Raw genomic sequence first — 26,227 nt, 5'->3', positions numbered from 1 at the left:
AAAGTTTGTCCGCCTGCTTTACATGTCGGGAGTTCAGATTGTGTTTTAACGGTAAGTTTGATGCCATTTCTCTCGTCTCAGTTGTTATGTTGTAAGTCACGCTGGCGAGGATTATACCGGCCCCCCCCATTGGGTGTTGTAACTGTAATTAGAGAGGTGTTTGAGTGCCAAGTGAGGATAGCAGATCGATGGAAAGTTTTTTATGCGGCTGTAAACAGATGTGACTATGAATAAGTTTGTAAAGCATGCTGACGGACTGATCGTATAATGAGGCCTTCATGTTATCCTTAACTGTCTTTAATGAGAGATTTAGTGGTGTAAGATTTGAACAGACACGGCGTCTGTCACAGTTTCAAACTTGTAGAAACTCCGGTCTGATGAATATGATTAAGTCCTCCCCCTCATCTTTCCCCCATATGTTTCTGATGAACCATTGTAGAACACAGTCCCGTACTCTTTTATGTCCAACCTTTGACAAATCTATCACCTCGTCCCTCTATGCTCTGAATTAAAGGCCCATTCCACCTTTCCAGTTTCGATGAGTAATTCTCTTGTTTGGCAGCGGCCCAGATCAGCCCAGTTGGCCCCGTCTGGAGCCTCGGCAGAGCCTGATTGGTCAGGTTCAGTCGTGTGTGACTGACAGGAAGCCCGCTGATTGGGGGAGACGGTATCTTCGGATCGTTGCACTGATTAAAGCCTCGCAGCGGCGTTTTGTAAACTCCCGCCGTTCGGGGTCCCCGCACCAGCGCCCTGGCCCTGCTGGTCTGAATTACAGCTCGGCCGCATTAGTCTGATTTACAGCTTCCTCCCTGCTGTTTAGACTGGAGCTGGGGACCAGAGTGGCAGGCTCCTCCTCCCCTGTACTTCCACCTGCCCCCCTCTTCTTTCAATTGATTCTCCCACTTTGTGCCTCACCCTCTACTCTTCCCACTCCTTTTTCACTTCCCAATTTTAAGCCACTTCACCTGATTTACCTCATTTATACATCCCCCTGACTTCGTACTTCCCGGTAGTTCTCCTCCTCTACTTCTCCTACCTCACCTTTCCCACCCTACTCACCCATTTTGTCTCCCCCTCCGTCCTTTTTTACCTGCCTCCACTCTTCTCCTCATCCTACTTTTTCTCCAACAACCCCCAAAACTCTGACAACATCCATTTACCTTTGCCACCCGGCACCTCTCCCACCTGCCCCCCCCCCCCCCCCCCCCTCTCTTTCTCTCTCTCTCCCTCTCTCACTACATCTTTTGTGAAAAGGAAAACAAAGAGCAGCCTGCCAAAATATTTCTATAGCCGTTCGCTGACGAAGCAGGGAGCGGAGACAATGCAAAAAGATGTGCAGGCATATTTGTCGCGGCAGCAGAAAGATGGAAAGCTCTCTCTCCCCGTGGCCTTTTTACAGTCATTTGGAAACCCTCCCTCCCCCCCAACCTCACCCTCCTCCCTCTCCCTGTCTCTCTCTTGCCCCGTTTAAAAGCCCTCTGTTTGAAATCCTCATCTGACATGGCACCACGTATAAATGCACAGCTGTATATTTGTGTAAGGCCCTCTCTCTGCCAAGCTGTCCGTCCCCCCTGTTGCCCCAGGTGATCAGATGAAACTAATGGCAAACTTAATGTGTTTGTGTAGGCCTTTTTCGAACGATGAGGGACCAAACGCTCGCTCCTCGTGCTAGATCACATGCCAGAGTATTATAAAAGACATGAAATGGCCGCTGTCTGTTCAGCCTCTTCATAACTACATAGATTTCCTGTCGCTTTTAAAAATTAAACGTACAAAGTTTGCCTTGAACTGGCTTGCCCTCATCGCTGCGGAGATAAAAATGGGTTATTAGAGAGGAAAATGTTCCATTGAATCCAGGGTTCATTAGCAAAAATACTTGGTTAATTATTGATGCAGTATCTTCAAGTTCTGAAAAAAGCCCTGAGCTGAAATCGATCCATGTTGACTTATTTCCTCAGCTCAGAGAGAGTTGAAATGAGGTAATGTAATTTTTCTTATTAAACTGGTTAAGCAGAGCACAGCAAACGTATTGATACAAAGCCCGAGGCAGACAGCTTTTATGCTTTTACATCATATTTATGTAATCGTGTGTCAGTTTGAATCTCTAGTTGTGGAGATAACCGTGTCAGACAATACAGAAACAGCAAACGATCACAGGGAACGGCTTGAAGTGTAATTCTTTTTTTGTGCCTGACTTGTTCCGATGCAGTTAACACAGCCCGGCGTCTGTTTTCATTTGAGTTAACAAGAGTAAGAGTCTATGGGATAGCAGCTCTGCTAACATCAGCATGCTAACATGTGTGCAAAGACAATGCTAACATGCTGATGTTCACCATCATCACATGTGTGTTTGGAATGTCATTTATTAGGCTCTTATTTAGTACTGGCTAATGTTGGCACTGGATTTAAAATTTAGTGATCCCCAAGGAGGGTTTTCACTCGGAAAGGAAGCCTGATGGTAGGAGGAGCGGCACAGCTACAACCTTATTGCAAATTTCATACTCACCACAACACACAGTCTCTGATATTGTTGTGCTGATGCTGTTCCTAAACATCTTAATAAATGTTGCTCACGAAAACCAATTGTGGAGACTGTCGTCGTGGCTGAGTGAGTCAAGTATTGGGGGCTCACAGAAGACCAGGGTTTGCACACAACACTTATTACACTATTATTACACTGTTCACTTATTACTTTTATACTAATTTCACTTATTTTCCATTTTTAAGCTGTTTGGTTAGCTTTGGGTAACAAAAATACTTACTTTCACAATATAAAACGAGATGTTACCCGAGTCGAGCTATGTGATGAATGCAAAAACATGATTGGTCATTTAATGATGGACCTGGAGTAACTTTAGTTTAGATGTTCCAGGAACAACACCAACATGGGTGGTATCAAAATGTGCAACGCACGCACACTCTTTTTTCTCTCTCTCTCTCTCTCTCCCTTACACTTCCGCTCACACCTCCGAGGCCCGCCAAACTTATTACAATTCATCCTGTCCGTGACGTCAATGTCCGTACCAAATTTTATGGCTATCTATCTGAAAGTATGTAGGAGCATGAGATGAGATATTTCACAATTTTAATTAAATGTCAGCCTCATGGTCGTGCTAGAGAAAAAGTCAGAAGATTACCAAAATCAGTTGGATTTATTCTCTGTTGACAATCCATTTAATAGTTGTAATATTTTAACATTACCGCCTCTAGAGACACACCGTTAGCGTGGCTTAAAGCCACAAAAATCAGGGCCTATGAAGCTGTTCCTGTCTGTGTTTAACTCTGAAATCTTCGTCGTGGACATGCTGCGATGCTGGAGGTCCCTCTGTGGACACTTTTGTGATGCACCAAGAATGAGCTGCAGCGCTGAGCTCTAGTGAGAGACAGGGAGGTTCATTGACACTGGAGAGCTGTCTCCTCCACTCCCCTCCGCTCCCCACCAGCCTCTTATTAACAATGGCACCAAGAGTACGAGGGTCCAGATGTTAGTCTCCTGCTCCCACCAGCTGTGCCAGCCTCCGATACACAGCCTCATTGACTCTGAACCAGGGAGGGGAGACACTTAAGAACACACTAGCACCACACACACACACACACACACACACAAAGAGCAGGCAGTGTCTGACAGTGAGTTTTTGTTTAAAAAAAATCAGGAATACCTACAAAGTCAAAGACAAAAGACAAAATGCTTTTGTGAACTATTACACTCTTCTTCTGTGCAAGAAGACATTAAATGACACGCACTCGAGCACACAGACACACATGCAAACTCTCACCAGCCACATGCACTTTACACCCCCCCTTCTCCTGGTGTAAAGCAGAGTTATTTGTGGGTGACAGGATCCTAACAATTCTCCGAATAATGCACGTTTGTTTGGATGACTGCGCCATCAGCGCTCCCTTTGTTATTTTCAACATTGTTAGAGTCAGTCGGTACTGATCCACCAACCCTTTATTGTGCTGTTTTTTTGTCCATTTACTTGCTCTTATAACAATAATTAATTTTGTCATTCAGACACAGTAGCACCATTGTGCACATGCTAATAATGACTTGACTGAGCGTAGAAAGTAGATAACTGAAGAGTCATTAAAATAAAAAAAAATTATAAAAAGAGGTTGACTGGCTGCTGGGTTTTTTTTTTTTTGGCCTTGTCAAGTGTCCGGGTGACTTCTGTGTGGTCGTAACTCAGCAGTAGCGGTGGCTGTTGTTAAGCCCCGCAGAACAGACAGTGGTGTGCCAATGAGCAAAGTTAAAACGGCTTCCCTACTCCGGGAGACATGGCTGCTCCGAACAGGAAGAGACAGAGGGAACTCTGGAAATAATACCGCACGTCTGCCAATGTAACATTGTAATCCTAGATTCACCCTGTCAGGCAATAAGTTTGATTATAGTCCTCATTTGAAATGTTGGATTCATCTCTTTCCCCATCCCCCCTCCTCATTTCTGCTCCTTCCTCTCCCTTTTCTACTCCCTCCTCTCTCCTCTCTCCCTCCCTTCTCCCCCCCGTCACCCACAGCAGTATCAACATCGGCATCACAATCACTCTAGACGACTATTGGGAAACCTGAGCGATCTCGTGCACCCATGGTTTGTTTTCCGACCGCATTAGCGGAGATCACAGTTGAGTTTTCACTGACACTGTGTGGCATCTGCATATCATTACTACAGCGAGGTCCTGAACTCTGCCTGTGCACACGACGCAAAACAGCAGGGGAAGACATGAATACATGTTTATCAAACAGATACAACTTCTGTTCTAACTAACTTCTAACTATCTAACTTCTATTCTATTCTATTCTAGGCATGCAACAATATGAACATTTTCTTGTCACAGTTATCCTGGCCAAAATAATAGCAATTCACAATTCTTCTGAAAAAAATCAACAAAATATGCTTTAATATCTCAAAACTTCACTAAAACATGCTGGAATCACATCACCCATGTTGTTAAGAAACAAAAGTTTTATTGCGTCCCTCATTTGGTGATTTTAGGTAAATCCGGAAATCGTAGGACTATATGTCATTGAGCTAGACAGTTTTTCTAAGTCACTCAGGGTTAGGGTTAGACTGGCAGTAGAAGTTACTCCGACTGTGGTAGGATATCCGTGTTGGGTAGGTTTGTCTTCAAATCAACAGAGCGGGAACATATAGATAGATCAGACCACCGTGTTTGACCATATCAGGGGTCACCAACCTTTTTTGGACTGAGAGCGACCTCAAGGAGAGAGAGTAATATGGAGGGCTGCTTGTTTTGTAACGTCTTTCCAAAGAGGCCCAATATCAGTTTGCTCAGATAATGAAGATTAATCGACACTAGTTAATCGATTGCGGCTGGCGTCTTTATCTCTGTCTAAAAAAAAAGTATGAAATGCTAAAATTGGTCGCCCAAGTCAAGTATATGTGTGGGAAACACTGTTATACATTTAATAGGTTACATGTACAGGAGACAGACCATCTTAGCGACCCCTGGACTATATGTTTTTAAATGTTACAGCTATAGATGAAAATTACAACAGAAATAAACAAGTTTGCCGATTTCTATTCTATTCTATTCTATTCTCTTCTATTCGTCTCTGTAGTCATTTGGGAGCTATTTAAATGTTGTTTGTGTTCCAGTCGAATGTTCAGCAATAATGATGTGGTTGTTGTTGCTGACAGCACTTCTCCATTAGTCTCGTCTCCCACCAATATCAAGTGTTATTAGACAGTGAGGAAGAAACAGAGACGGAGAGAGAGAAAGAAAGAGAAGGAGGGGAAAAAAACAAGAGAGAAGAGGGTCAGCGACACGTCTTCAGTGAATCAAATTGATAAAGAAAGAAAAAGGGAGGAGAGAAAGAAACATATTAGGCGCAGGAGGCGGCTAATGTCTGGCCACTTGCATCAGTCTGCAGAGTGAAAAAGAAAGCGTGCGAGAGGCAGACAGAAAAAGAGGTACAGGGGAGGTTGTGTTTATTATTTGATAAAGCCTCCCTTATAACCCCAGCATGTTGTGCAATAGCTCTGGCTCTCCTTCAACTCTGCGGTGTGCCACTTCAAATTAGTCGCTCGCGGAGAGGGCCTGCCCCGTCTTTGCAAAATGCATTAGTACGCCACTCAGAGCCTCATACAGCCTAGGGTTAAACACAAATTATATCATTTCTGTCGTCCAATCAAATCACGCTGACCCCTTGACCTGCGAGATGAGTCAAATGCATAATGAAATATGACATGGCACAAAAGCTCTGATTCTAATCTGCTCTGACACGCGATCAGATGAGGGTGACCTCCTGACCTTGACTGACAAGTGAGACGAGCACTGGGAACAGGATACACCGAGGGAGAAGGAGGGAAGGAAACATAAAAGAAAGAGGGACAATATATGCAATTAGAAAGGCTGGTTTTAGTCAATGGGAGGTTAGTTAGTAATCAGCTCAGTATCTGGGGTGAGTCAGGCCATCTGCATCTTTGGACCTCGGACAGTTGGTCCCTCGCTTTAATTATTCTCACCAGTCCTTCTATATTTTCCCTCCTATAATGATAAATAAGACCATTTCCTCTTGCATAGCTGTGGCCAAGTCTGAAGAGATAGTAGCTGGGTTTTACTTCCTAGAAAGAGCCTTTGACGTTATTTTTTCCCCCCCTCCCAATCTCTCTCTCTCTCTCTCTCTCTCTCTCTCTCTCTCACTCTCTCTCTCTCTCACCTCGCTGTCCCTTTCATTCACCGGTCAGAAACCAAGTACACGGCGGTTTAGCATCCCCATTCCCGCAGCCGCTTTCATGATTCCCAAACAGTAACATAGTGACAGATAAATAATGCAGCCTGGCTGTTTTAGAGGGGGGATGAGATGACAGGGGGATGGGTGGTGGTGGTGGTGGTGGTGGAGGTGGTGGTAATGATCAGGGTCCGGGGGATGTGGAGCGGGGACCAGAACTGTTTGGGCTCAATGAGGGGCAGACCAGCCAAGAAGAGGAAGAAGAGGAGAGTGGAGGTGTAGGGTAGCTGTAACTGGATCTCTGGCTCTCTCCCCCCCTCCCTCTCTTTGGGCTCTGCCAGAGGAGGCTTTGTGGTGTGTTGATACCCCCTGACATGATATTGTAGCAGAAGAACAGCTATGGCTTTAATTAAGCCTGAGTTGACTGAGAGAGATGGTGGGATAAAGAGAGGAAAGGAGAGGAAAAGGGAAGGAGAGAGAGAAGAGGAGTCTCAAAAACAAACAGCCCAGTAAACAGAAATAGCAGATCAGTTCATGCCGTTCAGATTAAGCGCTTGAAAGTAAGTGATCTTTGTAGTCTGACAACAGCTATTTGCCTCTGCTGTGTTATATTAAAACAAGAGCTCTGTGTACACTGGTAAACAGGATCATTCATAAATATACAATATAATCTTCCTTTGGGAGAGCGATGGCAGAGTGAATGAGAATAAATGATGCTCTCGAATTCTTCCCAGAGATAAATCCGGCGTTTTCCTTGCAAACCGGACTGCGTGGAAAGGAGAGATAACGGGGCCTGACTTTGTCTCTGAGAGCAGAGCGCCTGCACGGCTGAAGGTGTTGGAACGAAGAGTGTCGGAGGTGATGGAAGTGGTAGTGTGTGGGGGATTTTAGGCATAAATCACCACTGTGACAAAGCTCTCCAATAGGCAGATAAGTGCACATTAGTGGTAAGGCAGATCTGTCATCGTCTGTCTCCGAGCTGTCGGTCCCACCCCTCTCTCTCCCCGAAACCAGCGCTGACTTGAGAGGACTCTAAACTCTGTGTGCCGCCGATCGTACTTATGCACTTATGTTCTTTTTGTGCGGGCTTGATTATTTTTAATAGGGAGTGTTCGCAGTGTGTGGGCAACCTGTCAAAATAAAAATAATGTTTGTATAATGATGTTCCTCTTCAGCGAATATACAAAGAAACCAGTAAATTATACGACTGGGGCTGCAACTAATGATTATTTTCGTCATAGATTAATCAACTGACTATTTTCTAAATCGCTATTTAGTCTCTGGTGTCAGAAAATAGTGGATACAAATGCTCATTTCCCAGAGCACAAGGTAACTACTGAAATGTGTTGTTTTGTCTGACCAACATTCAAAACAATTATCAGTTTACAAAGCAAGCAGAGACGGGTTTTTTTTTTTGTGTGTGTTTCAAATGGCTTAAAGGGACAGTTCACCCAAAAATCAAAAGCACACATATCTTTCTTTTTTACTTGTAGTGCTATTAATACATCTGGATTGTTTTGGTGTGAGTTGTCAAATTTTGGAGATATCAGCCTCCTCTCAAATGTCAGAACACTAGATGGCACTCGGTTTGTGTTGCTTAAAGCCCCCGCAAAATATGAATTAAAACAACAAAATGTAACTTTACAGAGCAACGCAGTTGATTGTTGAGGCTCATCCCCAGATCGTCGAATACTGACAGGCAGTTCAGGTCCAACGCCAAGTCTGCTGCTCTAATAAAATGCTACAGCAATGATTCTTCCCAGAAATCATGACTTGGTTACTCAAGATTTGTGTCGGGACTATTTTCTTTCTTCCGAACTACACCGCCAAGAGTAACACCATGCAGAAGGAGTCATGCATCGACTCATGGATGAGGCTAGCTAACTATGTTACAGCTCAGCCGAGGAGGACGCCATAAATGTTTGTTGGTGGGTGTAGTTCGGTTGAAGAAGATAGTTCCTACTGTACATGAAACTGGCCACAACAAGGTCTGTGGATTATCTTGAGTAGCAGGGTCATTATTTCTGGTAAGAGGCATTGCTTTTATGTTTTTTGAATTGTATTTTTTGCTGCTTTGAGTACGAGTGGAGTCCCATTTAGTTCTTTTATATTCAAGAGTCTATGGAGGATATCTCCAAAACTTGGCCACTCACAGCAAAACTATCTAGATGGATAACCAGCGCTACAGGTAAGAGGAAAAATATGTATTTTTGTTTTTGGGGACTTGGATTGTCCCTTTAATAATTAACAAACGATCGGAATACCTGATGATCAATTTTTCTGAAAATTGACTGATTGCCTCTGAACAGAACATGATGCCAAGATCATGTGTTGTTTCATAAATACTAGAATGCATACAGCTCATTTATTGTACAAACAAATGGTATTTGACAGTGAATCATTTCACAGATTTAATATACATTTTAATATTAATTAGTTTGTGTTCCAAATCCAGTTCTCCACAGGCACTACAACAATAATCTAATAAGAGGAAGAATGTACAGATAATGAGCCATTAGCCACAGTCAATATCATCTCCAGAAGGCCTTGAATACTCAGGCAGTGTTGCAGAGGGAGGGAGAGATCCGTGCCAAATAAAAAGACAAGCTGGAAAGCTCCCCAATCAATGTTATTTTCTCTCTCAGTCCCAGACCAACTGTCTATTCATCTGTTTCTTTCAAATGAAAGGTGTGCCGGTATGTAACACTTACAGTCGAGAGATCTGTCTCTTAATTAAAATGTTACAGATTGTGTTTCGCTCACTGTGCAGACTGAGCATACTGTGTATTGGAAATAACACTCCCTATAGTGTGCGGTATTGATCAGAGGAGGAAAATAAAGGATGTTTCAGTGAGGGAAAAAAAGAAAGAATCTGAGCAATGCAGCTTTTGGTAGAAGTGTGTCCCTGACTATTGAAAGTAAACCAATGACGAGTACCTCAGCGTGGAGAAAAAAAGAAAGAGGAGGCTTTTGTTTGAAAAGCAAATTCCATACTAGGACACACACTGGTCCATACGATCCATCAAATGCATTGCCTTTGTTTGGATTTTACTTTTAAAGGAGAAAAGAGTATACATTAGCCAGAGTGTACATGTGGTCCTGTACATGCAAGCTTATTCTGAATAGAGGCATATGAATAATTTATCTTGCCACAATCCAACTGGGAACGTCCTTGGTATTTACATTTTATCATCAAGGGCACTGGATGAGCCCTCACAGCAATCTAACACATGACACATCCTCAGTCCTCGTCCCTTCTGCACACTCAAAAGCAACAAGGAAAAATGTTTTGGTAGCGTGGAAATAGATTTTTAACATCTGGAAAACAAAAGGTTGATGTCCATGACTAAGTGCAGCGGCCGTAGTAAAGTAAAAGGTGACGGCCAATGCGAGGAGGCTCCGAGGGACACGCACATGGACTCACTTCACACAATAGCCCCGATGTTTACAGCAGACAATTTAGTTTCCTTCCAACAATTATGAGGGAAATTGAATCTCAGGAAATGTTCGTTTTCTTGTCCATTAGACCAAACAATAACATCATCCCCGCAGGTTTACAAAAACATCTGTCTTCAAAGGACAGTCCAGAAAATTAATATCAACTGGCTCGCAGGCTTTGTCAGGACAAAGTAAATCAAATGGAGGCAATCACACTTCTTTTCTTCATCTGGTGGAACATGTAGGAAGATGAAAGTGCGCTTTAAACGCTGAGTCTGTGTCTACATTCTTGCCTCACAATAAACCATCGCTAACATCCCTTTTTTGTGGTTAAATTAAAGATGGGTGTTTTTTTTAGTTTTTTTTTTTAGTGTTTTAGGTATTGTAACTTAATGAAATTCCTCTCATCTGGCTTTGTGCTTACTGCCTTAGATTGGTATTCCTTTAAAAGACATTGCATTTTAATCCTCCTGAAAGCTATTGTTGTAAAAAAAGAAGATTGTTTCTGTGTACTTCAAGGCACAATCGTCAATCCCAATGCGGGTTAAAAAAAAAAAATCTGCCAAATAGTAAAAAAACACAAGGATTTAAAGCCACTATCACTTTAAAATGAACAAACAACAACATTAGACAATTAAAACAGATCGAAGCTGTTTATACTTTCTGATGCTGACGGAGTAAAACAGGCCTATTAGTTTGTGTTTTTAAGCAGCTGAAAAACGCTCGTCATTTAGAGGTCAGCCTTTTTACTTATAGATCCTGTAATTTATATGGTTTTAAAATGACAGAATGTGCCTTTACACTCACCTTTATTTTTTAAAACAGGGTTGGGAGAAACAAGGAAAAAAAACTGCCCTGTATCCTCTCTCTCCTTTCTTCCATCTCCGTGTGCCCCTTATTTTCTAAAAGTATCTGTTTGAGAGATAAATGACCACTCCGCTGCCGAGGATGACAGCCTACACAAAGATGATATTGAATTGATTTCAGAAATGTTGCAGAACTGACTGTTTGATGTATACTGCTAGACATGAATCATAAAAATTCTATTAAAAAACCCTTGAATGGCTGACACCAGAATATTATTTGTGATGATTAATTTGACTCAGTCATTACAATGGGAGTCAAGTTGGATCGTCTCAGACAAAATTGCTTTTCATTCCCCGTTGAATTTCCCTGCTATTTTTCTTTTCTTCTTGCTCCGTGCAGAACTCTGATCTGATTGGACTTACTGTGTTAGCGCGACAGCACACAAATACAGAGGCTGTTGGTCTTCTTTATTACTGATCGCTGAGCATCGAAGCTTTTGTTCCAAAATGAGACGTTCAAGGTTTGAAACAAAATTACTCCTATTCTTTAAAAAAATGACGGATCAGAATTTAAACAGTTTAAAAAGCTTTTTGTAGAATGGCGGGAGTCTGAATTCCTCGGGGGAACAAGATGCTAACAGATGAATAAATACATTCTTCTTTATTTGATTTTTTTGCCAAAACAGTCATATTATTTAAGAAATGCTCCCAATTAATTTTTAAGGTTAGAGAAGAGGGTTTCAACAGAACAGCTTAAATAATCAGCTTATGTCAGTGGATCAGAGGATAACTGGATTTTGTATTTATTCTGTCACTGTTCAACTATGTTAGTTAGTTAGTAAAACTGTCAGTGAGTTTTTTTTCTTCGAGGACTGGAGTCCTCTGTAAAAAATTAAAAACCACAGGGCATCAGTTTTCAATTTATTATTATTCTTTCCTGAGAATTCACAACGATCTTTGTGGTGTCGTCATATATGAAAATAACAGATGGGGCCCAAAACGAAAAAGTCTTACTTTCTATACTTACTTATTAAACTAACACTTACTCACATTGCTTTCACAGTTCTCCATTTTTGTTTTTTTGTTTGTTTGTTGTCATGGTAACAGCAGTACGATCAATAAACGTTACCTGGTAATGAAGCAAAAAGCAGAAGTTTTTAAGGTGCCAAGATGTACAAAAATGCACATGGGGGAAGCGAAGATCATTTCCTTCCCTTGATCCATTTTTAAGTGTCAGTTAGCTGAAACGTACTACAAGGAACTTTTAAGTGTTGATTAAACACCTGCATAAGCAAACAAGAGAATCAGCCTGCAGAATCAGTTATCGTGGTTATTCTTAATGCTCGTCATCTGGTTGGATTACGACTTATCCAGGTCAGATGAGTAATAAAATGAGTGCTGTGGTTGGCTGAGGGGTCTCCGCGAGAGGAAAGAAGCCGCTCTGTAGTCTGGTGGGACGGCACCAAAACAAAGTTTGTTTCACCGTTGTCATATTACAGTTATTAATCTTACAAAGCCACAAATGAATAGATTACCTCATCGTCATGCATCCAACAAACAGCTTTTTAGAAAAGATAGCTTTTTCTTTTTCCTTTTTCTCAGGATTCAAGAGCAAATCACCCTCTTGGAGCAGATGAAAGGAACAAACAAAATAAACTCCAAACAGATAAAACAGTACTTTTACAGTACGAGAAGTCATTGGACAGAGATGAACAGAGAAAAAAAATCCTGTATATATCTTTTAAATGCACAGAAAACACTTTTTTCGCTGTACTATAGGCACCAGAAAAGGTAAACACATTGGAAATAAACCTGGAGGACATTTGATTTATTGAAAATGTTGATGTGTTCTTCACACTGATCCTCTTAAAAAAGATAGTTGTAAAAGTTTTGAAATAAGTTGCATCTTTCTCTCACAAAAAACAAAAACACACACTAGCCGGATCAAGATCTTGACACACAAGGCGGTCGTGCTCGTACCACTTTTGTCCACAGGGGTCACCAGAATCAACAAGAGAAAGAAAGTTTTGTAGCTGCTTTAACTGTTTGCAACTGTCTCAGTAGGTTTGTTGGGTGGAACTGTTTGGAGGTGTCATTTTCAATACCCTCCATGTTCAACAACACACAAGTCTTGCTGATAATTGAACAGTACCATAGGTCTGTCTTGAGATTAGTTTTAATAGTTTCAAGTTGGGTTTAAAAAACGGAATAATTAAAAAGTTGAGAGGCTCTGAATGCTGTGCTACCCATGAACCTCAGCTGCCATTTCTGTGGAGAAGAACCCAATTAGAGGCGTGAATTAAAGTGCTTTGTTGTTGCATTCGGGAGAAAAATCGCACCAGAGTTGCCAAATTCATCCAAGATTGACCGAGAATTCAAAACTGCTGAATATATTTTTAGGTTTCTACTCCAGCTTTTGTTTGTTGTGAGTTGAAGAGCGCTGCTGAATTTGAAGTTTGATAATTGGATGTTTCTTAATGAAATAAACCTTTAGAGCCTTGGTTGACTTTCTCCTTACATTTTATGCATACAGGCCTCTACCTTTGACTTTTTAGCAGTGAAACAGATGATTTGTAACCTCTTTTTGTGATATTTAATATACAACAATGACAATTTTATACCCATCTAAGCCATGGAAGTGCAACAGTCACCGAACTTGGCCTATGCAGGAAATGAACAGGACATTTTGATCCCTTGGCGCCTATAATAGCTGCTCCTCTCTATCAAGTGACTCTATTACTGTAAACTGAATGTCTACATCTGCTACCCATATGGAATAGTGTCATGTATAAATCAGTTATGACTTTGCTTTAGTTTGATCTAATATCCAATATCCATTACTCCCTTATACTTGAGTTATCTCACTTTTCATCTCTCTGTTCCTCCCTCAGAGCTACACAGGTCAGACCGGCGGCGGCGGGGGAGGAGGCGGCGGCGGCGGCACGGGCAGTGGAAATGGAGACGAGGACTACGAGATCCCCCCCATCACTCCACCCAACCACCCCGAGCCTCCTCTTCTTCACCTGATGGAGCACGACTCCACAGGCTACCTCTGCCACTCGCTGCCACACAATGGGCTCATCAACCCGTACTCCTATCCAGAGCTGCCCACACTCATGATGTCGAACATGCTGGCGCAGGACAGCCACCTCGTCTCCAGCCAAATGCCCTCGGTGAGTAGCATTTTTGTGGACTGAACCATTCCTCTGGGGCTCCCGTAACACCAGTAACCTGACATTTAAGGAGTCAGATAATATTTTCAGTAATGGCCACAAATGTTTCTGACCATTTAAGCTTTTAATTATAGTAAAAATGATTTGATACCTTAGAGGAAAAAGGGTTGGACTTAAACCAAAGCCTTTTTCGTTTTTGGTGTGATTTTAAGTGTTTCGGCTCAGGTAGAAAGCTGAGGACAAATTATTATCGCTCACATGTACGCACAGGAACACTGAACATACATGATCATACACTGAGGCAGATGCAAAGTTGCAATCTAGGGGGGAAAAAGGACGATGGAGCACATGAGCGATTTGACTTTTCAAATGATTTTCATCCAAAACAGCCGTTTTTTCACAGTGCTTTCTAATATGAAACAGATTTCAACCTTATAAGGTACAAATGTAATTTTCCAGACGTGAAGAAGGGGGACTAAGTCGGGGAGGAGGGGGGAAGCTGAATGATTGTTCAGCGGTTGCCATGTCAGCTCTGATGCATGGAGAAAGGGATTGTGGGTAAATCCATCAACATCATATCTGCCTCGACAGCATGCATCGGTCAATCTGTCAAGCCTTCAAACATGAATACGTGCTGATTACTCCCTCAGCTCCGCACAGAACTGCTCCTCCACAAATTAGCATCTCCAAACCATAATTGCATTCATGAGAACGGCAGGAAATAGAGCAGGTTTCTATCACAACTAATGATATATGTAGAGCTTATGCGTGAAACATAATGTATCCTATAGGCTGCAATAAGCAAAGTCTCTCTTATAGTATATATGTACTGTTTATGGCCCTACACGGAGAGAAAAAGCTGAGCTGAGTACATGTTTTCAGATCCTCTTCAGTGATTAAAATCAAAGGTCTGTACAAAATCTTAAAAGTTTGGAAAGTGGAAATGTTTTCAAGGTTGGGGATATGCTTGAATTTCTTTGAAAAATGATTGATATTTAAACACAATCTGGGGTTTCATCTGCACTATCAGCAATATTTGACATTAAATGATCCTGTTGTTATATGTTTGCTGTCTCCTGGCGTCAGATACATCCAATTAATATGAACAGCTGGTAAAAACTAATTAAAACTTCAATTTTTTGCAGTTGCATTAATAACAGTTAAGATTTAATAATAAAGGCTTTGAGGGTTTGAAAATTTGGGGGGTTAGTGCTTGAAAGTGCTTGAAAAGTGCTGGAACTGTACATTTAAAAACCTTTACGAACCCGGAAAAATGTAAATATTCGAATAGAGGTGCACTGAATAGATTGCTTTGAACATTTATGTCAGCGTTTGATGTTTCCGTCGATGCTTCCCTTTAAAATATAGACAGATGTGAGCGCTTTTTATTGCTTGCAGATCTCCGTAAAAACAAATCAATGCATAACAAAAAGCACATATGGTCAACAGCATTAACATATTCAGAGATTTCTGTGTTTGGGGTTTGAAGGTCAGAATTTCATAGCTTCATAACTTCCTTGACATTGACTGAGAAATCACAAACAGACAGAAATAGCTACAGTCGGCAGCTGTGCCTCACTGGGAATATAAAGCTCAATAATATACTACACATGTTTTATTTAGTTCTTTTTCTGTCTGAGGCATCATTAGAAATAGAAAAAGAGTCAGCGGTCGGTTTCGTGTATGTTAATGCAAACACAAGAGCATCTATTATATACAATGTACGTTAAATACACACAGATGCATATCTAGGTCAAGCGTAATGTATTAAACTGTTCATCATAAACAGAAGAGATCAGGATAAACAACAGTGAGTTTGTAGACAAAATACGACCAGATAAAGATCTGAAACATAAACACACTATATATTATATATAATGTTGGAATATTCCCCCCGAGCTATTGGATTCGTGTGTCATTTATCTTCATATTCATTTCACATTTTGGTCATGACCTTTACCGTGGAGACAGTGGTTGATTGGCCGGTCTTTCTCTCGGCAGTCAGGATATTTGTTACCGCTACAGAGGGCCGCACTCTGGTTGGTTTAATAGATTGAATACTGCAGGTCGTGTGATAAAAATGCATGAGATGTGAAATGTTGGAAATGACGCACGATGAACATGTAATCAAAGCGCAGATACTGCAAATGCTGGTAACAGCTGCTGAACACCAGGCCTGGTGGTTGAAATGGTGTTTTGGTTTTGAAAGTGGAGACACAAAGATAGAACAACACATACTTTCATTGTTGTTTATTTTCACAATTATTAGATTAGTTGTTTGGTCTATAAAATGTCAGAAAATGGCGAAAAATGTGGAAGTGTTTCGCAAAGCCCAAGATGACGTGTCTTGTTTTGTCCATAACAAGAAGATATTTAGTTTACTTTCATGGAGGAGAAAAGAAACCAGAAAAACCTTACATTGTAGAAGCTGAAACCTGAGAAGTTTGACTCAAAAACAACAAACAAACAATGAATTGATTATCAAAATAGGTGGTGGTTTGTTTAAAGACATAATATGTAACATTTCTGCATTAAAATGTCTAAAAAGGACTAGACTGGGGGTGTCGCAATATACCAGAATTGACATTAACCATGATTTAAATACTGTGTCAATAATAAATCATTTTTAACTCATTTCTGTTTCTTTACGATATCGCTTTGTCATAGTAGATGGCTGTAACGCCAGTTTACACTCGCCATAAAACGGAAAAAAGAAGACAGCGAAGTAACGAGCTAGCCACTACCACAGTGTGTCGCTACTACTGCTGTGCAAAATCATGTCAGAGTAGATGTACAGAGTGAGACTGTACAGTAATAGTAGTAGTCTGGATAGATATTGTCATATCGATCTCATAAATTCTTTTTGAAATCTGATATCATGACTTGGACTGTTGTTTTGACTGACAGACCCCTTGCGACATAAACTATATACAGTACTGCGCGTTTAATAGTCGACAACTAACGACGGGAAAGTTTGCTGATTTTCAACCAGCTTCATATCACTACAATTTTGGTAGTATATGCTAATGAGCAATGTTAAACTTCCCTCCATTTTACCTGCACCCAGAGCCCGACAACTGTTTGTCGGCCAAAGTCCAACAGATGACGCTAAACATACGATCTATCGGCTGTTGTGTCAAGTACAGATCGTCGTTCCGCATTGTGTAAGCGTGCATCCATGGACACAACGAGTGCAAGGACAATCTTTCCAGTTGTGAAACACAAATTGTCCCCTCCAATTCAGGTTAATTTGGAAGCAAATAAATCAAGAAAAGACTACTACACTCGAAAATACCACCACCAAATTAAAAACAGCTTTTTTTAACCAGGTGATCAGGGATCTTAAAAAAAATGTAAACCTCTCAAACCTCACTATTTCTAAGTGGCTCCGAGTTAAGCTCCGTGGACATATTGGAGATCTTTTCACGGCTCTGCTTCAACTTCACTGCAAAAGAAGCAGCATATAAAGCAAACTCAGAAATTTCTAAATCAAATAGCCTGCCTGGCGAAACTACCAAACCGTAGCGGAGGTTCATTTGTGCTGAGAATGGAGTGTCTATTAAACCGGTGCCTCACCTTGACACAGTCTGTTGAGCAGAGTAATTAAGCAAACTCTGCAGTTCAAACACGAGATGCTATCATAATGAATACCTCACTTGACATGGATAGATAAATAACGAGGGTCAATTCTAATTTTAGACTAGTTTTCACGCGCCGAGAAGTGCAGTGTTCGAGGCGTCACGTGCGGACGGGAAGGCCGACTGTTGATGTTGTGGTGTCTGTGTGTTCCTGTGTCCTCACTATAAACAATATCTGTGCTGTTGAAATGGATCCACTACATCTGGAGGTCAGGCCTTATATTCAATCTTGAGCACATTGAAAAAAAAAAATCCATTAGGGTTCATCTTTCCTGCATCAGCCATTCTATTGTGGTGCTGCAGTGAGATCTGTTTTCATCAGGCAGATTCAATACGTGAGCTGGGCAATGAAAAGAGTGCAATAGAGTTGGATGAAGAGAGGAGGGGTTGAGGATGGAGAGAAGGGGGCGGGGGGCATTGTGGGGAGGAAAGCAAGAAGAAATTGCAAGGAGGAAAGAGGTAACTCTTATTCAAAATGAGCATATACCTACAGTTTTTCTGTACCTCCTGGATTTCATTATTAGATATTTTAGAGATAATTCAGTTGAGTGAAATAAGGTTATTCTGTCTCAACAAAGGGCTGAGAGCTCCTGCTTTTTTTAAGGGTGCGCCTACGTGATTCAAGTACGAGGACGTTTGAAAGTACTCCATTGCAGGTGCAACAATATAAACATAAAATAAATAGGGCGATTATATAACAAAAAGGATTTAGAGCAGTATCACAGCAGCAGTTGATCATATTCAGGGAGCTGCTAGACAGAGGAGAGAGTGTGTGTTTCTTTTGTACTGGTAGGGTGAACCGTAGGACTAAATGGTGTTCAGATTTAGATCCTTAGGTGGGTGTGGATCCTTTTCACCAATGGTAGCTATCAAGATTTTCACTTACATTGAGGAATAGAGAATATTAAAGAATAAAACTGGTGTATTTCTATGTTTTTCTTCATATCTGCATGTCCCATAAAAAAGACCAAAACCAACAATTCATTTGTCTTTCTGAGATACTTTCTGACTTCGTTTCCCTGTCTGTGGATTTCCAACCGAAGTCTATTTGTCCCCACTGATGATGTAAATACACAAACTGGTCACTAATATGTAGTTTAATTTCATGCAAGTGAGCATTCACAGCAGCAGGACGGTGCTCATGTTCCCGTGTTCACGGTAATGAAGGAACATGTTACGCAGTCCGACGGTGAAGCTCACTGATGTGTTTTTAATAGTTAAAAAACAATGAAGGTCTAAGATTCCTGGATGTGAAAATAATCAGCAGATTTATCAAAAATGAAAAACCACCACAGTTAAGGGTATTGCTCAAGGGCACTTCAATGGAGGCAATTAAGCAGGGCTGCCTTTCATTTCTCTACCTAGATTTATCCTGCTGGTCCAGGGGATTGAACCAGAGACCCTCTGCTTATGAGCTTGCTTCTCTAACCTTTAGGCCACCATTGAGCCTGTAGTTGGATTTGGTTCATTCAATTTGTTGAAAATAACGGAAGTATAGAATAGAACGAATCACAATGTTTGTTTACAATAACTTCAGGGTAGAAAACCCCTGCAACAAGCACTAACTTACATACAATTCAGTGCTGTTATCTCAAAGTGTACGCATCAAATTAAGCTTGAATAAACTAAATTAGGCTGAGATTTCGCTGTTGGATAGATATCAAAGCCGTCATCAAAGCCACACAGCACATGAAATAAGCACAGCGGAAATGACAGATAGGTTGAACCATTGTGTTTTATATCTAAAAAATGAACATAGAAATAAACAAAATTGCCCATTTAACATATCTTCACAATGCAAATCAACTGCCAGTTCTCTACCTGGAAGGTTTTTACTGTAACATCACGGTGATTCGGTCTATATTGCCAGTATGATCCTTTAAAGGATCAGTGTGTAGGATTTAGTGGCATCTAGCGGTGCTCTCTCTACAGCCAGTGTTTGGTTTGTCTGTTCTGGGCTACATGTGGGTGCTACATGGCGGACCCTGCTCCCTATAAAAGTCTCATTCTGAGGTAACAAAAACACAATTCTTACTTTCAGGTGATTATACACTACTGTAAACATTATTATGAATATTATATTCAATTTCTGGCTCCTGAATCTTATACGCTGGACCTTTAACGGTGGTGTGAATCATCAGCAGGAAGCAGAGGAGCTGATGGAAACTAAACTTTCCAACCAGGCGGAGACTTTTAAGTCTCCAGACATTTTTCTCCTCTGCTGACTCTCAAAACCTTAAAAGACATAATAATTGACTGTACTCCCCTAATTTTGTAAAGAGTCCATTTTCAATTCATACATTTTTCTTTTTCTTTTTTTTTTTTTTTGCTGATGCTTATTATGTTGCGGCCTGAAGCCCCTCCTGGCCAAACCTGATATCTTTCAGAGAGCTCTTTTCTCTGATGCTCTGATGCACTTGGCAGGGCCTCTCTCTCTCTCTCTCTCTGCCTCTCTCTGTTAATGCCCCCACTGTCATAGCATCTACAAGTTCCAAAACACATTAGACATTTAATAGCCATGCTCAGGTTGCATTGATCTTATCAATACAGCCCAGAAAGATACACATCTCTGCTAGCTGCAGCTGCTGCTGCTGCTGCTGCTAGTGAATAATTTCTTGTCACACAAGTGAAGTGGCCTTGTTGTTGTGCATCATTTCTCTATTTACACCAAAACTCGCCTCGAGCAAAACTATTTTATTATCGGCCGCATAGATATATTTGCATGAGCATCGCACCTGTGGTTTTGACAACTACATCTGCGATCTATCTGAAAAGAAAAGGCTTCATATTCAATTGTGATAAATTTTAAAATGCCCCTCAAATTCATATGACCTGTGCCTGCAAACTGGAATAAATTATCTTTGATTAAGTTTTTTTTTTTTTTTTCCATGTTCCTCAACGATGCATGCAATATTAGCCATCATCAAACTGGCTCGAGTGTGATGTTGTGAATATGTAACAGATGATGAATGTATAATCAGCCAGGGGATGTTATGCGTAACGGCTGTGTATTAGCAGAGAGAGCTATATGCAGCTCCATCAAACTCCCAGGTATTATCTCATTTGTTATTTTCCAGAATACAAGACGTGAATCCGCCTGAATGAGGGTCAGTTCATTTGTAATGAGGGTTGCGGCACCCTAAAGATCTGCCGGCTGCATTCATATTCAAATTCATACTCTTAATTTCTTTTGTTAGCAACATTTGAATGTAAGAATTTCCTCACGGGCCCTTTCTCTTCAGTTGTTGAGGTTAATTATCGCGTGTTAATCCCACCCTGATTGTCATGTTAAGTTGGGTGTTTTCTTTCCTTTCTTTACTTTTACTCGCGAGGTATTAAGTGCTCCTGGCAGGTGCTCACTCTCCAAGCCTGTGTGAATGAAATATGAGCTGCAATGTCAACTGAACTTGTCACAGACAAGCTTGGATGAATTAATGATAAGAGAGCAGAGGTGTGTTTTAATGTGTTCCCTCTCTGATGGAGGGTCTCAGCAAATGTATTATCACATACTGTACACCTGCTGTTTCTTTGTATAAACATAGAAGAGAGTGAAAAGGTGGATTAGAGATAAAGTGATGCATTAAAAGAGACGATCTCGGCCTCCTAATTCTGAAGTCTGAAAAATGAACAGTCGCTGCGTATCACCTGGACTGTTATCAAGTGACTTTTCTGAAATATATTGCAATTAAATGTGTTTAGACTTTTTTTCCAATATGGACTTTAAATTTGTCTTACCTTCGCCTTAAAAGACTTTCTGCTCTTTGAGGCTTTGCCTTATTCCATACTTTTCATTCAGATGAAGAAAACCCATTTCTCCTTTGAAAGACCTTCATTTTCAGTCATTTTTTAAAGGGATTAGAGCGTCTGCGGAAAATGATGGAATGTCTGTCGCTTTTCACCACAGTTCAACAAGCCCGGTGATAGAACGGGACTTGTATTAGTTATTCCAATGTTGATTCAGGCATAGATGATTTTGAATGATCAATGCCTCCAGCAGAACAAAAATATCACCTGCTTGTTTGACGGCCTCTTGAAGTCCTCAGGGGAAAGAAGGAAAAAAAAAAAAATAAGGCGGTTCTTTAAACTGCTTCCCCTTTTTTGTGCACTTTTTTTTTTTCTGTGATTATTTATTTTCAAATTGTCCCTTCGGCTAATGTTCCATTTGGCATTTCACACCTCCCTCTCCCATAAATGAACCATCACGGCCATAAATCACTGGACAAACAGAGACTTGTGCAAACCCTGAAAGGTTCAGAGATTTATGTAACACATTCATGTTTTCCACTTCCTCATTTTAGTACTCCACTGGTAAAGCCTAGCTAATAAAAGGTCCTATTAATATTTCCTGTTGCTTAGCAACGGCAGGCAGCAAGTAATAGCATTCTGTGGAAAAATAGATGACCGATAAGGAAAAATTCAATTCTTTTCTCATCTCCTGGGAGAAAGTGCCTTATTTCTCTGGCAATGTGATATGAAACTGTAGTTGTATATTAAGAAATATCTTAAAAGAAATATAGGTTATTTTCCAATTTCATCATTTTGGGGGGATTTTTATTGCAGTCTTGGGATGGCAGCTCATCTATTTTCTCCACCCTGATAAAGTCAATTATCGGATTAAGCCAATCAGAGGATAAGGGGCCGACTTAATTTCTTTCTTTTTAATCAGAAATTCTAAAGAGATGGTGTTAAATAACACACACCGCACTTTAAAAGGATCAGTTCTGTGAGACAAATTGCGTTTCGTTTACGTTGCAGGTGTAATTTAAACCTGTTTTTTGGACAAACATGTGCCGACTTCTACAGTACGGAGTGCTATAATGCAAAATCTCTTCTAATAATGCTGCTTATCAGTGTGATCGCAGGTAATGGAAGAGGATCTCTACAGTGGACAAGTTTCAATTTAGATAATTCATCGCATCGTATTTCAAAAACAACTGAGTAAAAGATGGGTTATCACACACGTGTTGTTGTCATCGTCCTCCTCCATGCTGTCGATGTGATCAACAGTAGCATTCAAGCAAAGAGCAGAAGCTGAAGAAACAAAGGCAGATCCAGCTGCAGCAGATAGCCGGTGTTATGAAGCAGATACATAGATAAGGGATTTCATATTACACTTAGCCACGGGCCCCTGCTGAGATTTATCATGCCATGAAATCGTGTCCATATTGCACTGTGCCCTATCTCAACCATCCATCAGCTCATTGTCGCTTTCACCACCAGGAATATTCAGCCCTGGTGGTGGTGGCAGAGAGTCGTCCCACGTCATCTCACTCAGGGACGTCTCCCCTGCTGTGCCACCAGCCACCAGTTCAACACAACACTGCCACTCTGTCTGCTAATGTGAGCGAGAGTGGCTCGAGTCTGGGTGATTAAAACACTTTGTGCATTCATGGAACGCAGTTCATCATGGGCTGTTTTTACTGTAATCCAGGAGCAAGAGGCGCAAGCTAAAGACAGAAATCATGAGCAGTTTTTATCCCCAATGGTGGCTATTGGGATAAAATGTCTGTAGACATGATTAGATGATTTTCACAGTTTGTATTTGATATCAGAGCTGAGACCAAAAAGGAAGCCAAAAAAAGCTCATTGTTTTCTATTTGGGAATATTGGTGTCTGTTTTTTCTTAGTAAAAAAATAGTGAACATTGACAAATTATGATAATAATTGAAAAATCTGGGTACAATACAATTTCGAGGACAAAACTGTAGTTTCACATCACTTGCTAAGAGGGACTCTCAGTAGCAAACCAGTGGCTCACTTGTGTTTTCATCACATTTTGTCTTACTAGAATATTAGGGGTTAAAAAATTCAGATATCAACATATCGGCCAAAGATACGTAACAGCGGCAGCATATTTTGCCATTCAACAATAAACTTTATTGTCCAAAATGATGCCAGTGCACAGAAACAGTGAACATATAATGAATTATATAGAAATGATAATTACTTGAAACATCTTTTCTCATTATAATCTATAAAAAAAAAGGTTTAATACCGTTGCATTTGCCAATATGGATGTATCTGTGATAAGCAAATATCAGTCATAATATCATAATATCGGCAAATTGATGGCTCCAGTCTTTTACAAGAACTATTTCTGAGCTGTTTTTACAGTGAACCAAAAAGTTTGCTTGTCCGTAAACTTTACTTTTAAATCTTGCTGTAGGAAAAAACAATTGGATGTGTGGGGCGATTAAATCTATGTGAAAACCTGCTTAAAACAGTCTGCTTCTTTTATGAAACCAGGGCTTTTTGGGTGAAAATCAGCAAAACAATAAGCCTGTACAAGCTGCTGATGCAGTCAACTCTGCGATCATGTGCTCAATGACATTAACAATAAGTTAATTTGTTTGGTAGTCCATCATCTGTAACATTTGTTATAGATTGCAGCTGGGGAATAAGATAAAGATGTCAGAAATGTGTGTGAAATCTCTGATCATCACATGTAAATCACCTTTTCATGACCTCCTCACAATACTGTCTGCACCTACCCTTCATATGTGCGCTCTTTCTTGTTTTTGTGTTCATTATTTCTGCATCTACATTCATTTTTTTGTTGTGCATCTGTGGGCACGCCCACGCCCACACACACACACACACACACACACACACACACACACACACACAGTGTGTTTGACACGGCAGTCAGGGGTCTCATTAGTGGGAGCAGAGGAGCCTCGCCTTCTGCTGTCAAGAGTGTGTGTCCCTACCGCTCCTCACAACCGTCTCCTGCATGTCATGTCAGGCGAGGCTCTGATTCTCTGACGCTGTGCTTTGTGAGGTGAGCTCGGAGACACGCCCGGGCTGAGAGGGGAGAGGGAGACACTGAGAGAGAATCAGAAAGACTGAGGAACAAGAGAGAGAAAACTGGGGAGGGGGGTTGGAGAGGAAGAGAGAGAGAGAGAGAGAGAGAGGAAATAAAGGCAAAGGAGGTTCTGACATTAGCAGTAATGAGGAACATGGAGGATGGTGCCGAGGGGGACATCATGACATTACAATCTGCAAATCAACCACTGCCTTGTTGCTGCCACAGAGTCACTCTGAGAGGCGTTCAGGGTGGTACAGTACTTTTCAAACCAACAATCAGTCACAACCAGGAACATCAGCCTCTTTGTGCGAATGCTCCTAGCTATACTTTTAAGATTGAATAACTGTAACGATGATAACCACGTACGCATTTTCCACACAAAACACAACATGTAATACCAGTCAAAGGGTTGTGGAGAAGTTTACCTTTTTATACTTTGTTATAACTTCTGATTTGTTTGTTTTGTGTGTGTTTTTTATCCGCGTGGCACAACTTAGAAGTCATTCCGACTTTTTTATGAAGACATCAAATGTGTTGGCACGCTCTCTGTTTGGCTTTGAGAGATAATGTGGCAGAGTCCATTTCAACAGTGTGGCTACTTAAGACGCTCTTGGAATAAACTGCTTCTTCTCTCCTTTTGAAGTTTCTTGTAATTATTTCCTTATGCTGCTAGTTTGTGAGGTATTGCTGTTTTGCTGCCAGATTAATTACTTGATCACAGTTCAGCGCAGAAGGTGCAAGAGCAAGCATTTTATACTTTTGCTTTTGACTAGCATGTAATTGGAACGATTGAAAGTGACCTTTTAGTGTCTTGTTTTGGCAACACGGATTCGACTGCCAAGCTTTTAAATAAAATGAGGTTTTAATAGCGTGTTGCTAAATACAGTTGGCTGGTATACACCTGGATCACAGCATCATATTACATTCGAATCAAAGACTCCTTGTCTTATGAATAATCTCGACCGCTTTTGAAACACAACGCGTTAACGCTTCGACAAATTCTTAAACGCCTTGTGTTCCTTTTTCTCGAACATCCCGGCATCTGCTGCCCATCATATCTCCTTACTTAGCATCTGTCTGATGTCACGAGACGGCAGAAGCAGCATTTTGCCTTTGCTTTCATACTTAAGCAGCATATGATTCATAAATCCACTCTCTTATTAATTCTCCTCAGCTTGTGTAAATGACCCTCCTGGGTGTATATAAGCTTGATAAACCGAAGACACGGATGAAGAGAGAGAGAAGAGAGGGAGAGAGAGAGAAGAGAGGAGGGGGAGGGAGGGAGGGGAGGAGGCTTGAAGGCTCGAAGGCTCTTTGAGGAACAGAGTTGTTAGTGCTTTGCCCTCAGGGTGAATGAGAAGTAGCTTTGAGGGGCTGTGAGGCCCGGGGTTGGCTCCCCCACCTAAAGGCGTGTTTACCGCCGTGTTGCGCGGCGGCTGTGCTTTTGAAGGATCAGTCTTGAACGCGCCTCTAATTAAAGCTGTCATGGCTGGGTGCCTGCAGGGATAATGTTCTATTATTATAGTCATTTGTTTCAATTAAACGCTGGGTGATTTTACAATAGCAGCCGTGAACCTGTGTGAGTGAGCCATCACTCTAAACAAGATGGCTCCAGTCAAGCGGGGGGGTGGGGGGGGGAGCGAGGAGAGGAAAGTCTCAGGACTCACAGAA

General features: G+C 41.1%; 1 protein-coding gene across 2 annotated transcripts in view; it reads left to right on the top strand.

The window, feature by feature from the left end:
* Positions 1-26,227, top strand: part of tox2 (TOX high mobility group box family member 2) — a 111,281-nt gene that overhangs the window by 62,175 nt on the left and 22,879 nt on the right. For both annotated transcript variants that reach the window (XM_073468402.1, XM_073468400.1), the window contains exon 4: positions 13,829-14,110. In XM_073468402.1, coding sequence (XP_073324503.1) covers positions 13,829-14,110 — 282 coding nt within the window. The remainder of the gene's footprint in view (positions 1-13,828; positions 14,111-26,227) is intronic.

Source organism: Pagrus major, chromosome 6 (genome assembly GCF_040436345.1).
Source record: "Pagrus major chromosome 6, Pma_NU_1.0".
NCBI classification, from domain to species: domain Eukaryota; kingdom Metazoa; phylum Chordata; class Actinopteri; order Spariformes; family Sparidae; genus Pagrus; species Pagrus major.
Note: the sequence above shows the minus strand (reverse complement) of the source record. Positions and strands in the feature narration are given on the sequence as shown.